Source organism: Xyrauchen texanus, chromosome 8 (genome assembly GCF_025860055.1).
Source record: "Xyrauchen texanus isolate HMW12.3.18 chromosome 8, RBS_HiC_50CHRs, whole genome shotgun sequence".
Taxonomy (NCBI): Eukaryota; Metazoa; Chordata; class Actinopteri; order Cypriniformes; family Catostomidae; genus Xyrauchen; species Xyrauchen texanus.
Genome location: NC_068283.1, coordinates 14,093,732 through 14,109,653, shown reverse-complemented (window position 1 = coordinate 14,109,653; position 15,922 = coordinate 14,093,732). Strand labels below are relative to the sequence as shown.

The 15,922-nt window shown below is 39.2% G+C and overlaps 1 protein-coding gene across 3 annotated transcripts in view; it reads left to right on the top strand.

Annotated features, from left to right (window-relative positions):
• LOC127648031 (cAMP-specific 3',5'-cyclic phosphodiesterase 4C-like) overlaps window positions 1-15,618 on the top strand; it is a 92,189-nt gene extending 76,571 nt beyond the window's left edge. For all 3 annotated transcript variants that reach the window (XM_052132599.1, XM_052132601.1, XM_052132600.1), the window contains 7 exons: window positions 3,236-3,334; window positions 4,019-4,183; window positions 4,325-4,424; window positions 7,177-7,331; window positions 7,427-7,549; window positions 10,642-10,824; window positions 10,913-15,618. In XM_052132599.1, the coding sequence (XP_051988559.1) occupies window positions 3,236-3,334; window positions 4,019-4,183; window positions 4,325-4,424; window positions 7,177-7,331; window positions 7,427-7,549; window positions 10,642-10,824; window positions 10,913-11,407 (1,320 nt within the window). In that variant the 3' untranslated portion in view covers window positions 11,408-15,618. The remainder of the gene's footprint in view (window positions 1-3,235; window positions 3,335-4,018; window positions 4,184-4,324; window positions 4,425-7,176; window positions 7,332-7,426; window positions 7,550-10,641; window positions 10,825-10,912) is intronic.
• The last annotated feature ends 304 nt before the right edge of the window (window positions 15,619-15,922 follow it).

Genomic DNA, 15,922 nt, shown 5'->3' with positions numbered 1-15,922 from the left:
GAGCGATGAGGTCGTTGAGCTTGGTGGGAAGGTCCATGGCGTATATCTCACTTTGGACGCGGTCAGACAGCCCATGCAGGAACATGTCCCACTGCGCCTCCTCGTTCCATTGGCTCTCCACCGCTAGGGTCCGGAACTCGATAGAGAAGTCCGATACGGATCTCTCTCCCTGACGCAAATCGGCCAGCACTCTGGCTGCTTCTCTACCGGCAGCGGCACGGTCAAAAACTTGCTTCATCTCAGCAGACAGAGCTTGGAACGAGGCGCAGCATTCGTCTTGGTTCTCCCACACCGCTGTTCCCCATAGCGCCGCTCTCCCAGTCAATAGTGTCAGGACAAAGGCGACCTTGGTTCTCTCATCCTGGAATGTTCTGGGCTGGAGAGAAAAATGCATTGAGCATCGTGTTAGGAAAGCTCGACAAAAATTGGGTTCACCTGAATACGGCTCTAGAACCGGTAGGCGGGGCTCCGAGTGGGAGGGATCCGCTGGTGGTGGTTGGGGAATCGGCGGTGCGGGCGACGCAGTGGGAGCTCGCAGAAGTTGGATTTGCTGGGTGAGTCCGGACACCTGCGCCACTAAAGCCTGAACAGCGCGAGCTGTGTCATTGAGATTCTTCTCTTGATTCTCCATACGAAGTCTGCTGTTGTTCACGAATTCCTCCAGTCTCTCTGAACTGTTACTCGCTGCTTCCATCTTGGTCAGATCGTTCTGTAACGAATGAAGCTAGGAAGCAAGTTGCAAGTGACAATAAGTTTATTAACAGTCAAAATGTGAAGATTGGGGAAAAGTCCGGGATGACGGTTTAGTGGCGCAGGAACTCCAATGGTCAGATGAATCCGGTGAGAAGCGTGGTGAGGAGTGCTGAACAAACACGACGAATCCACATAACATCCACACGAACACGAACAGGAACAATGAGGGAACAGGACTGGAGCTTAGAGGGATCAACACAACCGGACATCACAAAAACAACGATCTGACAAAGAGATGAGAAAGTGGTGAGTATTTAAGGATGACGAAATGGGTTGCAGCTGGTGAAGGGACGTGATTACAGCTGATCGCTGAACACGTAAACGAGCAGTCACGCCCACACACATCCACACACACACACACACACACGTAAACAACAGAGCACGAGACGAGGAAGAGACAGGATTTATGAACCGTGAAAACCTATCGCTACCATTCAAAGGCAGATGCTACCTGCGACTAAAAAACACGGTGATGTTTATGCATTATATGGCGCGTAGTTGTGAAAAGTAATTGCATCATTTTTGTCAGAACTTCTTACTTCAACACATTCTGATCTCATACATACTCAAACCGTCAATCTAAACTTTGCCATAAATATTACAACTTTTCATTGCGGGAAATTGACAGAGCTGATTCACCGATATTTCCCAATGGGTCCTGTTCACACACTAACTGGACTATGAAGAGAAGTGTTAAAGGAATATTCCTGGTTGAATACAAGTTAAGCTCAATCGACAGCATGTGTGGCATAATATTGATTGCCAAAAAAAATAAAACATTTACGCCCCTCCTTTTCCCCCCAAAAAAGGTCAAATCTGGGTTACAGTGAGGCATTTACAAGTGAAGTGAATGGGGCCAGTTAACGTTAAAATACTCACTGTTTCAAAAATGTAGCCACAAGACATAAACACTATGCATGAAAACATGATTTTAGCATGATAAAATCACTTACCAACCTTTTCTGTGTAAAGTTATAGCTAATTTTAAAACACTGTTGCCATGACAATGTAATGTCAACAAACCAAAAAATGACTGTAAGCATGACAATTTAAACAACCTTTCAGCTCAAATAATACACAAGTTTTAACAAGAATTAATGTGTGCTTTTATAAAATTATAAGCTTCACATTTCTGTGTTTCAACCATCCAAATATTGGCCACATTCACTTCCATTGTTAGTGCTGTAACTGTATCCTCCATTTTTGCTTCTTTTTTTTTAATAAGGACGGACGAATCGAAATATTTTTTTGTGGTAATCAACATTTTTCCACTTTATCGCAGTTTAAGGATGGGCAAGGAGGAGGCGGGAACCGGCTGAGTAGTCAACGTAAATGTGAATGGTACAAAGAAAATTAATCATAACATAAAACACACAGACATGCACACACACAGCGGCCGCGTGCATCTCTCTGTCTCTCTCTCTCTCTCTCTCTCTGGCATCCCGGCCCGTCCTTTATCTCCCTCTCTTATCTGACTGGGCAACTCCAGTCATGCATCCTCACGGCCCAGCCATGCCCTCGTCCTCGTCACACTCCTCCACCTCCCTATTCATCCCGGGGCACCATCTGTGGAGGGGAGACGCTGCCCTCACGGCTTGTCCGCCACCCGATAGTACTCCTGAGAATCTGAGAGAGACGAGGGGAGTGAGAGGGGAGAGAGAACGAGCGAGTGGGAGTGAGAGAGAGAGAGAGAGAGTGTTTTGTGTATTAATGCTTTGGCAATATTGTATGTAAACACAATCATGCCAATAAAGTAGTTTTAAATTGAAAATTGAAATTAAGAGCAAGAGAAAGAAGAAAACACTCTTCTTTGGCACCCGGTCCTCAGCCGCTCCTCCGTGTCCTGGCAGACGACAGCAGCTCCGCCGTCTCCTGGCGGATGGCAGCGGCAAGTTCTCCCAGACAGAGTGCTCTCCTCTTTTCCCAGATTTCAGTACAAATGTAACGCAGTTCAAAGATTAGTGTGTGAACTGGCTGAGCAGTCAATGTAAACTTTAATTGTACAAAGGAACTTAAACATAACATAAAACACACAGACATGCACACACATAGTGGCCATGTGCATCTCTCTCTCTCTCTCTCTCTCTCTCTCTCTCTCTCTCTCTCTCTCTCTGGCATCTCTCTCTCTCTTATCTGATTGGGCAACTGAGCGCAGGGCGTACATCCTCACAGCCCAGCCACACCCTTCACGTCACATACACAAATGCTATCGATTGAGATTAACTTGTATTGAACCCAAAACATTGTATGTGTGAAAGTGAATATACTCAAACTGGTGGCGTAGTGGGCTAAAGCACATACCTGTCAATCAGAAGGTTGCTGGTTTGATCCCCACAGCCACCACCATTGTGTCCTTGAGCAAGGCACTTAACTCCAGGTTGCTCTGGTGGGATTGTCCCTGTAATAAGTGCACTGTAAGTTGCTTTGCATAAAAGCATCACATTTATAAATGTAAATGACTGAATTTACTGTATTTTTACAGGAGCTGGATGACTTAGACAAGTGGGGACTTAATATCTTCCATGTGGCTGAGTACTCCAATAACAGACCTTTAAGTTGCATCATGTTTGCTACCTTTCAGGTATGTGGTCCCTGGCTTTTGCTATAAATGTTGCTGTGCTGTGCTTTTAAAATATGACAAATCCAAACAGGGGACATTACTAAGATTTCTGTGAGATTTCATTTGTTTTGTATGCTGGTTCAGGGTTCAACATTAAATATTATTAAAGCTCATTAAAGCCCATTGGGATATTATAAGCTAAAATATAATTCAATGAAAACTATACACACACTTTTGTTGGGAATTGATGGTATAAAGTCCAGAACATCAGCATATTGATTTATTTGATGCGTTTAGAACAATCACAAGTAATTCTTGAAATTTTACAAAAACTCAAATCTGTTTCCCAGCTAGATAATGTTTCTTTAGTGGCACATTAAATCCACAGAATTCACAACAACCAAGTTGTAAACAAATGTTTATGTTTTCAAAGCATGAAGACATACAGTAAATGATCAGTCATTGTAAGATGTACTGACAATGCAGCACTCCAGATGAGGAAAGTAACAGTTCAAATGACCCAAAATACTCTCTTTCTGGCCCCAAGCCATCCTTCCATCCTTTTTAGCCCTGCAGTTACAACAGCAAACCTCTCCATGATTAACTGTATTATGACTCTTCCTCTGATGTTTCACTTTATTTCCTTAAACATTCTCTGTGTTCTATATACAGTACTTAATGTCCTCTATCTGTAATGTGTTAAAGGAAAGAGATCTGTTGAAAACATTTCGGATTCCAGTGGACACGTTTATCACCTATGTGATGACACTGGAAGACCACTACCATGCCAACGTGGCCTATCACAACAGCCTGCATGCTGCTGATGTCACACAGTCAACACATGTGCTGCTCTCCACACCAGCACTGGACGTGAGTACATGCTAACAGGAGATATTCAGTGAACATTAATGTTAAAATGCTCAACATTAACATTAAAAGTTAAAGTTAAAATGCTAAATCAATCTTTTTAAATAATGACCATTTTATCATACCACTGCATTTTCCCTCCAGGCGGTTTTCACTGATCTTGAAATCCTGGCTGCATTGTTTGCTGCTGCCATTCATGATGTAGACCACCCTGGAGTTTCCAACCAGTTCCTCATCAATACCAGTGAGTCCACACTGTAACAACTAGATTTTAATATGCTGAAGAAAATAGCATTGTTTGGGCAAAAGAGTAATGTTAAACTTTTAGGTACTCACAGGTTTTACACTTTGGTTCTGTCGCCCTGTTTACAGCTGCTTTTAAGATGCGTTTTCGAGTGATTCTTTTAAAACGGGACGACGGTAAAGACAAGTGTTCACAGGGTCCAAAACGTTTTGAGATTTTTTCACTTCAACCACATCGGGAGATCATTGAAAATGCATTTGACCACACTGAGCTTGTAGAGTAAACACTCATGCGTTACTGTGGATTTAAACCAGCCTGTCACAGCCCACCGTTGTTGAACTCCCTCTATAGCATCATGCACATTATAATACAAGATCTTTGATGTTGTTTCAATCTCTCTAACATGCTTCTCATCACTTATGTGACAATTTGGCATCAGATGGTTTAATTTTTTCAAAGTGGGCGACATTACTCAAAGTACCCCTGGAACACATTCATATTCTATTTTTCATTAAGGTTGTATATTTATGGCCCTATATCTTTGACGTTTATATATATATATATATATATATATATATATATATATATATATATATAAGAAGTTTAGGTTGTGAAAGTGTTGGAGAGACTATTGAAATAAAACATTGCCCAGATGGGCCAGCCTGATGATATCAAAACTTTTTTCCTGCTTTGAAGAATTTGTTTATTAACATCTCCCGGTCCACAGGGAAAAGTCCCGGTACTCCTTTTGTCCAGTCACTGCATTTGTTCAAAAACATTCTTTCAATGTAAGTCAGTGGGTTATTTCCAAAATGTAATTTACATTTTCATAATATATATTTTTTTAAAGTTTATAAATACCAAAAATAGACAGCACACCTAGAGCTGAAATGATCTACAAAACAAAGTTTAAATGGGGTCTGTCTCTGTATTTCCCCACTTACACCTTCCATTAACATACATTTCATATCCAGACAGCATGAATATTTATTACCTGGATTGTATTCACACCTTGTTGTTTAAAAAAATAAAACACTACTTACATACAGTAATACATCAGAGGCTGTGGTAACACTGTAACTGAAAATTGTCTGTCTTTTAGCAAATTATAAAAACATGAATTGATGCTTACCATCACTATGAAAGTCAATGTGGTCAGAATAAGTCCCTGACCACCTCCGAATGTGTTTTCAGTGATCCAATCACAATCTAATCACAATACTGTACACCTGTCATTTAATGTGTTTAATACTATCCGATCATGACCCAATCACCGAAAATGCATGTTAATTCAAGGTGTAAATGGGGCCTTTGTTGAACAGTTCAAGCTGAACTAAGAGTCGTTTCCGCATGGTATTAACCAATCTAGTTTGGTGATCCCCCCGCTTGAAAACACTTCCCCCATCCCCGCTCAACAACTTTTGGGTGGAGGGGGGACCTTGGAGATAATTGGCCCCAGGGCCTTTGCAAGTCATAATCCGTCCCTGTCCTGGACAGCATCCCAGACAGCAGCAGAGCATTAAAAAGCACCACCCCTAACCTGTCAATCAACTGCTGTGCTTAAACAAGAGTTTAAAACTTTTGCCAGTTACAAGCAGCTTTAAAAAAAATGTCAGATTGGAAACATTTTATAAGCAAATACATACAGTATACAATGCCAACATGAGAATTTCAAGGAACTCCTTCAGTGTGTCTGATATCAACATCTGAGATCAACATTAAAATAATGGATAATTCAGCTCAAAATTTTGCATTTGTGCATGAATTAAATTTCAGCTGCATCTGGGAGAAACAGTGGGTTTGTTATTTTGCAGTAACACACTGACATTGTGATTGATGTATGTCGTCATGAAATCAGACTCTCCCTTCTAAATCTGAACACAGGTGGTCATAGGAGACACCTTTTAGTGACAAGGTATAAACGGCAATGTGTTTCGCCTGACCAAATGTGTTCAAATCACCCGAAAAGCATCATAACACCAGGTGTAAATGGGGTCTAAAGGTTTTCTGATACTCTTCTGGAACTTTAGCCAGACTTCGGACACTGAATTATACACACCCCATCTGTCCAAAGCTACACCCTCCAAATATACTGTTTTACTGTTGTAATCAGAGAAGGAGCATGAGAGCAGCAATGAGTCATCTCAATATTGTCAAAGTTGTCAAAAGCAACAGTATCAAAATAGCATTCTCAAACAACAAATTAACAACTGACAAAATGACTACTGCTTATGAAGCTGAGCTTGTCTTTTTTCTGAATGCTTTGCTTCAACTACTATACTCTCAGCTTTCAGCGACCAATATATAGGCTTCTCTGTCTAAAATGATTGACAGGAAGAAAGTCTTTTGATTGGCTAAACAAATAAACTGACTGTGGCCTTCAGTGGCATTTTACTAGACTATACTAGTGCTGTAACAGTGACAGTTGTGATATTTCAAGACATCTATTCCAGTGGTATCTGTCAGGTGATAGGGACTTTTTCTGTGTGCCATTTCATAAAAAGATTATACAGCACATTTAACTGCATAATTAAATACTTGGGAATTAATAATTAGGGTTAGGGATTATTTCAGTCCTTGGTTTAAGAATAAACCAAGGACTGAAATAAGGATGCTGGTGAATTTGCACCTTGTCCTGTACGTAAGACAAATACACTATATGTACTATATAAAAATGCCCTTGGTAAGTGCATCTGAGAATTGATTCAGAGCATCACAGAATCCTCTGATAGCATTGTCTGCTGTTTCACAGACTCTGAACTGGCATTAATGTACAATGATGAGTCTGTATTGGAGAACCACCACCTGGCTGTAGGTTTCAAGCTTTTGCATGAGGAGAACTGTGACATCTTTCAGAACCTTCCCAAACGACAACGGCAGAGTCTGCGCAAACTGGTCATTGACATGGTGAGAGGCTGGAATTTGTTGTGTTTATTTATGCCATTTGTTGAAGGGCTAAATTTTTCAACCTCCTGTGTGCATGGTCCTGCTTGTCTTCTCAGGTTCTGGCGACAGACATGTCAAAGCATATGAGCTTGCTGGCAGATCTAAAGACAATGGTGGAGACCAAGAAAGTGACCAGCTCAGGAGTGTTGATGTTGGACCATTATAATGACCGGATACAGGTAAAAGATTGCATATCTCCATTGCCAGATTCATAAGCCTTGCATTGCCATAAACTGTGCAAACGGTCATGTCTCTCTTGCTTTTGGTTTCTGTCAGCCTCTGGGCAACATTTCATTAGTTTCAGGGTGGTTTATTTCTTTTCTGATGTCTGCAGCACAGTTTGCTTATCAAACACTTGGGTTATATTGGCACCCTAGAAAAGAACTGCTTTCAATGGGCACTTCATTCAAATGTAATGATGTGGATATATTTAATTTCCAAAGTGCAGCTGTGACAGATGTAAGGTCAAATATGATCTAAATCATCTTTTAACAATATGTTAGCTCTAACCGGACACAGTCTCCACTGCCACTGCTACAGTCTCCACTGCCACTGCTACTGTACCATATAAGCCCACTTACTGGTATATTTTGAAATATAAAAATGTGGTTGCAGAGGAAATGCACAAAATGTTTGGTATCATTTTACTTTTTATTTGGAGCCAATCAAATGTTTTGTCTTGAGTTATTTGGGAACATGTGCTACCACTGTTCGGCGGCCATTTTGGAAGTTGCTCCAAAGCTTCAATGTGTTTGATATCCCCTTATAAAAGCTATTTTTCTGGAGTCAGATGAACAAACCAGCGAGGAATGATTAAAATTGCAAAATTAAAAGATTAATTGATTAAATTATACTTGATATTATTTATTTTCTTTGTGTTTAACAGCAATACTTTGTATTTGGAAAAATGGATTTCATGAGTATCTGCAGCTAGTGCAGGACACTGCCTGAGTGATGCTCACAAATATAGATGCTGTAAAAGAAAATAAATGAATAAATCTGCTGATAACCACATTAAATGAAAATATTTAAGAAGCTTCTTGAGCTCAAACAAGATTTAGTGCTCTGTATGTAATTATAATCCAGAAATATAACATTGTTTTCATGTGGCCTTATAAGGAACATGGGCCAGTTGCACCAGCTGTATGTAAGTTACAACTTAGCCTTGTAGTGGCATAAATGGGCACTAAGTCTCAATTTACGCACTAATAAATATGCGAGAGTTGCACCATTAAATTTAGGAGGAACGTAACCTTATATATAAACTAAGTATTTACGACCAGGAGTAACTGATGGAATAAAAAGCAGACTCATTTAATGACATCAATTAACTCATGAGTTGGTTGAAAGCCTTCAGCATTTCGACATATATGATGATGTTGACATTTACACTTGTTTACGTTTACGGGAGAAAACATTATGTGAAAAACGTTCTTCAGCATGAAACTGATCTAACGGTGCTCCTTCCTGTGTACGGTGTTAAGTTTCAACATATATGAAATATATATAATATTAAAATGAATAAATGTCTATTTTTCCAGCCTGTTGTATTAGTATTTATTTATTGTCCCTAATTCATTTTAAAAACAGTTATTGAATATTGTTATTTACATAGGCTAAATAACATATCATTAATAAAATCTTGTTTTTTTGCGAATCGTATTTTATTGGGGATATAATTTATATTATAAAAGGCTTTTTAACACTTCTGTGTACAAATTTGAAGGCTGTTTATTGGATCAATACGGGTAAATGTCATATTATGAGACTACACATTACTTTACAGAGAGCTTATGGCCTACTAGTGAAGTCTTGGCTTAAGAACAGGTGGTGCAGGCAAATTAAGCACTGACTTTTACTAGTAGTTACTAAACTCTTAGTGAGAACTTTACGTCTCAGCTTCAGTGAGAACACAGCTGGTGCAACCCTACCCTGTTTGCTCATATCCTAAAGCATAATAATTATTTGATTTGTTTAAACAACAATAACAAACATGATCTACAATGTAAAACGTATTGGGTTTTTTTTTTCATGAAAAAATAGAATGTGTTTACCTTGACTCTACTTTAAATGATTGAGGTTTTATATTCCACTGACCCATATTGTTCCTAATAAGCCAACTGAGCAAATAACCCACTGAACCTCATATTAAATGAGATCCTTATATACTGAATCTATTTTCAATGCAGGGAGAAAATTAATAGGCAGAGAAAAACATAATAAGATTCAGAAATTAAATATTTCATTATCTGGTTATGATGTTTGAGGTCTAAATATATATATATATTTTTAAGTATCAAGGGGGCCTGGGTAGCTAAGCGAGTGTTGATGATGACTACCACCCCTGGAGTTGCGAGTTCGAATCCAGGGCATGCTGAGTGACTCCAGCCAGGTCTCCTAAGTAACCAAATAGGCCCGGATACTAGGGCGGGTAGAGTCATGTTGGGTAACCTCCTCGTGGTCGCTATAATGTGGTTCTCGCTCTCGGTGGGGGGTGTGGAGATTTGTGCATGGATGCCGCGGGGAATAGCGTGAAGCCTCCACACACGCTATGTCTCCACGGTAATGCGTTCAACAAGCCAAGTGATAAGATGTGCGGATTGACATCTCAGATGAGGAGGCAACTGAGATTCATCCTCCGCCACCCGGATTGAGGGGAGTCACTACTCACCACAAGGACTTAGAGCGCAATGGGAATTGGGCATTCCAAATTGGGGTGAAAAAGGGAGGAAATTTAAAAATAAAATTGTAAAAAGTAGAAATTAGGTGTTTATTTAGTCAAATGTAAAGCATTTACTGTAATTTTTTTAAAGCATAGTGGGCTTTTTAAAAATACAGGTGGGCTTGAATGGTATGTTTGCAGTAAAAAAATATTATGACAAAATTATATTTAGATTTTATCAGTTTATGACAAAACGTAGCATGTTTAGATGAGAGATTCATCTTTGATTTAACACTCACTTTATTGGAAGGCTGTTAACATTTATATAAGAAAACGTGTCAAACTTAGATTTGGGTGGGCTTAAATGGGTCACTTCCCCAATTCTGTTACTTCCCAATGCTGGTCCATTGAATCTACAGTAGTTAAAACTTTTGTCAATAGTTCTGAAAGTCAGTGAGTTGAAAGTCTAGTTGGTGCAATCCCTATAATGCAACAAAACTATAATGTTAGAAACAACATTGGTCTGTAGGTGCAGACTAAAAAAAGATAATTTACTTAGTCGTGTGTGTGTGTGTGTGTGTGTGTGTGTGTGTGTGTGTGTGTGTGTAGGTCCTAAGGAACATGGTGCACTGTGCTGACCTTAGTAACCCAACCAAGCCCCTGGCAGTGTACAGGCAGTGGACTGAGCGCATTATGGAGGAGTTCTTCCGGCAGGGTGATAAAGAACGAGAGCGTGGGATGGAAATCAGCCCCATGTGTGACAAACACACTGCATCCGTGGAAAAGAGTCAGGTACACATACACACAAAAGAAATATAAATTTATGTCTTCTCCAGCAACTCTTAAACTGTTTCTGTATATGTTGGGTTTCCTGAATCAGGTGGGCTTTATCGATTATATTGTGCATCCCCTGTGGGAAACCTGGGGGGACCTGGTACACCCTGATGCTCAGGAAATTTTGGACACCCTCGAGGACAACCGAGACTGGTACCAAAGCACTATTCCCCAGAGCCCTTCGCCACCACCTGACGGCCCAAATAACGAGATTGAATCCTGTATGAACAAGTTCCAGTTTGAGCTCACCCTGGAGGGGGAGACGGGACAGGATGATGACTCTCCTAGTCACAACCACATAGGTAACAATGGTCAAGAGGAACTGGAGGAAAAGAAAGAGGAGGAGGCAGAGGAAGTTGAGGAGGAAGAAAAAATGGAGGACGAGGAGGAAGGGACAGAGGTAGTGGTAGAGATGTCAGGACGGAGACGACTGCAGGTTCAGTCAGTGGTTGAGGAGGAGGACGAGAGACAGTCAGATGAGAGTCCTGTGGAAGAGGTGGACGAGGAGGAGAAGTCGTCCTCTCCTACTGATGACACGTAATATTTGAGACTAAAGGAACCAATGTCTGGCCCAGAGGGCTAAGTAGGGGACATTCTTCAAAAACTCTTTCCCTACTCTCTACCATTCACATAGGACTCTTCTGTTTCTGATAGATAACCAATTCAATAAGACATTTAATTTTATTTTTCAAAAAGGGAACAAAATAATATTGATATCAGAGAAGTATTTAACACAGCAACTGTAGATTTCACGTGTGTGCTGGAGTTCTCCCAGCTGAAGGTGAGATTTTATGGAGAAATTGAATTATGGTGGTGTTTGTAATGGGCTGTTAAGTCAGTGTAGCACTCTGGATTTTCCACATACATACACACACACACACACACACACACACACACACACACACACACACACACACACACATCAATCAATGGGTATACACATTTGCAGTCACACTTGAATTTTAACCTAAAATAATGATACCACACACTCCATGCAAACACACAGTTGTGTGTCTGTGTATGTGTTCAGGGGGCTTGGATCTGAAAGGACTCTCTTTGGAAAAAGCCATCTCAAAAAATGGAGTATCATCATCAATAATCTGTTTTTAAAGAATTCAAACAGGGACTAAAATCCTCAGATACTTTGTTCAGTTTCTGTCATAAAGAGAACACAGTAATACCTGCAGAGAGAAACACAAGATTAGCCTGCTGTCCAGAAGACTATGGAGGAATGAGGATGTCTGAGCAAAGGAGGAAACACCGATGGCATGATTTGTTTGTGGGTCCCACCCCCTTTTTCCCTTTACCCAGGAGTGCTACCAGGGCGAGATGGCCGTGTGCCTTTCTGTACCACCAGCTTCAACTCTGGAGCTGTTGTGAAGCAATGCATCTTGGGACAGGAGTGTCTGCTTTTGTCTTCATTTTTGATTGTCTCTTTTTAAGCAATCTTATCTCCATCTACTATGCTTTGTGTGGGCATAGAGTGTCTTTTGCATTGTCTTTGTGATAATTCCTTCTCTTATCTGTAAGTCTTCCTCGGTTGCTTTCAAGCTGGCCGAGCAGTTAGGGCCTAGATTAGGACTTATCAACCTTATTGCTCACAGACTGCCCTCATTTTCCATGTGAATAATTAATGATGATAGTCACTTTTTGAGGATAAGCCATTGGAGACTTTGAAACATATGTTTTGCCTTCTTTTGTTTTTCTTTTGTTATATCCATTCCTGCCAAATTTGTATAAGTGACAGAGTCTACTCAATAGCACCACGCATTCACACAGATTCTCTCACATTCACCCACTCACACTGGTAATACATTCTCTGTCTACACCACTGAAACACTTCATTATGTTTTGCCAAAGGAATGAGTGCCTAAATGGTCAGTTGGTGAAGTTTTGATCAGGGGGCTATACTGTAGGTGGAGCCTAAGACAAAGCATATCTAAGGGGCTGTTCAGACAAAACGTGTTCTTGCGCAAAAAAAAAAAACAATTAAAAAGCAAGACACAGCGCAAGCAGGTGTCTAATGATGCATTTTAAAAATTGTATGTTCTTTTTAAAGGAATATTCCGGGTTCAAGGCAATTAAGCTCAATCAACAGCATTTGTGGCATAATGTTGATTACCAAATAATTTTTGGAGGAATTAAAGGCAAAAATGGGAAGCTTATAATTATATAAAAGCACTCACATTAATTCCTCTGTTAAAACTTGTGTATTATTTGAACTGTAAAGTTGTTTAAAATGGTAAAAAAAAAAAAAAAACGTTTTAAGGTTATGGTGATATGCCGTCATCATGGTCTAAAGTTATATCCAATTGTAAAATTGGATATAACTTTAGATAGAAAAGATTAGAATACAATTTTATCACTCTACAGTCATGCTAACATGCATATAGTTTACATCATGTTGCTATACATTTGAAACAGTGTATATTCTAACGTTTACAAATTGGGCCCCATTCACTACTAGTGTAAGTGCCTCACTGTAACCCATATTGCCTTTTTTTTTAAAGAAAAGGAGGGTCGAGTCACATCAACATTTTGCCACAAATGTTGTCGATTGAGCTTAACTTCGATTGAACCCGGAATATTCCTTTCACTTGATATGGCAACACAATAACAGCGCTCCTGCATGAGATGATGAGAAAGAGTAATACGCAGTTCAGCGGTAAAAGGAGTCCATCTATTGCATATCTACATGAAAAAACAACAGGAAAACAGCACAGATAGATGCGAAAAATGTTCGATGTGAACTGCCCCTAAGAGAAGAAGAGGCTGATAGATTATGGAGCTGAAGTGCAAGGAGTTACATGCAGTCATATTGAGTTTGATGATTTTTGCCTTAATGTCAACTGCAGGGTTTCTACCTGTCACATTGTGGAATAATAAGATGTTGGCATTATATTCCAGAGTATTTGTTTCATGTCTATATGCCTTGCTAAATGTCTGTGAATACACCATATAGCATCATCTGCCCAGACATAGCTGGAGGTATAAAGTAGTATTTTCTGCATGGCAAAGCTATACGATTTAGTACAACACTCTAAAGAGCGAGCAAGCAGGTCATACCATTAAATGAAACTTTTGCTCTAATGTATTTAATGTCTGTCATCTTTGTCTAGTTGTTTTTGTTTTGTTTTTGCACACGTCACGCATGTAATGAGAGGGAGAGTAAGTATAAAAATGAGAGAATGAGTTCTCAGGTTGATGTTAGAATTGCAATATCGCTTCTCTCTCAAATCTCAGAATTTCAGTTTGATTTTAGTTCAGTTGAATGAACCAATTGTTGCCAATTGTTGCTACTGTATATTGTGAGGCAGCATTTCCAAGAATCCCTCTTGAAACATAATGACAAGCTAGTTTCTGCTGGTCAGTAGCTTAGCTTAAGTCTGTGCCTGTCAGAGCAGAAACATGAGGTCATACCGGTACATACAGTATGTAATCACTGTCCTTGTCAGCGATAGGATTAAAGGATGTCATGATATGGCATCCAAGTTTTACTTAGTGGACAACAAAAGGAAAGACCAAGGTTTCACGATCGACTTGTGTGAACTGACGACATTCCCATTTACATTTGCCTGTCTTACCTTAAATGCTTTGTTGTGTGGCTTTTCGTTAATGATGTGAGCGCTAAGCTACAAATAATATTTGCCATTTTAACACGACACTGTAGCAATTGTTTCTTATTAAGAAATTATTCAAATTAATTCCTTGCTGCCATTCTTTTTGGATATCAAAAGGAAAAACAAGTGTTTTCTTTGAACAGTTTGTGTACAGTTTTTATTTTTGTATCATTCTGGTTTGATGGTTTGAAAATCAAAAAAACTACTATGTAATATAAATAGTAGGCTATTCACTGCTTGTTTTGTATATACTGTAATGTTGAATTGTAAATTTGAAATCTCTCAGAATCAATCATTGTCACAATTAATCATTTTTACTTGTAATGAATTATAGTTGAATTCTGGAATTTCAGAAGCACCCTCCACTTTCCCCTTTCGTTCTCCATCTCCCTGTCACTCTTTGGGGGGATTTCAGAAAATCTCCCATCACATTTATATGTGTATATTTGAATTGAATTGGAAAATAGACTATTTATTGGTTATTTCTAAACTTTTCTTTACCAGCACTTTATTTTTCCATAGGTTGTGAGATGGCCGATATGAGGGGGAATGATACTTACTGATTTGTGCGTTAAAGGTAGTTGGAAAGCGTGGCACAGGGTGAATGGCTTGGTCCAAAATTCTTCATTTTGGTCCTAAATGCCATTATCTGCTTAAGCACTGAGCTACATCAGCTCCTCTGTGTCAATAATCCACATGGTAATGGCTTTTCATAGGGTTTAGAAATACTTCTGTGAGGTTAATAACCAAGTGACAGTCAGAACGTAGATGTGGCTTAATCAGAAAACAGTTTTTCCTTTGTACTTTGAAGTCATGCCTCATGAGACTCCCCAATGAAATTATTCTCTGGGCTTTAAATAATATGTTATTTGTTCACAAGTTGTGGTAATATAAGTGGAAAAGAAAACACAGGAAAATGATTGTAATATTTGTACATTATATTGCTGTATGTGTATAATGTGTCCAAGTTATTTTATATTATATTATTTTTATGAAAGGTTTTCCTCTTAGAGAACTGAGTTGTCATTTTGTGAATACAATGCATTTAATAAGCAAACAGCTATATATAAAAAAAACAAATATATATACCAGTATATTTTTTTTCTTTCACTGTTCAGTACTGTAAAGTGTGTCAGAAATACAAATAAAGAATGATTTTTCTAATAAATGTAATAATAATATCACAATTTCCCATTTATTTTTCCCATGTGCAGCCATATGTTACTATAACTGTTTTGCATGTCATAAAGCCAGTTTGTGTGGTTCTTTACACACCTTTTCACAGTACACATCATTTAAATATATGCCACAACCTCCAGTTTAGAGAATGCAATGGTACTATTCAGCAAAACTGTAGACATGATGTACTCTACGGGATGTTTTTTCCCCAAACTGTGACATTTTACTGACACCTACAGACTGGCTTTATATAGAGA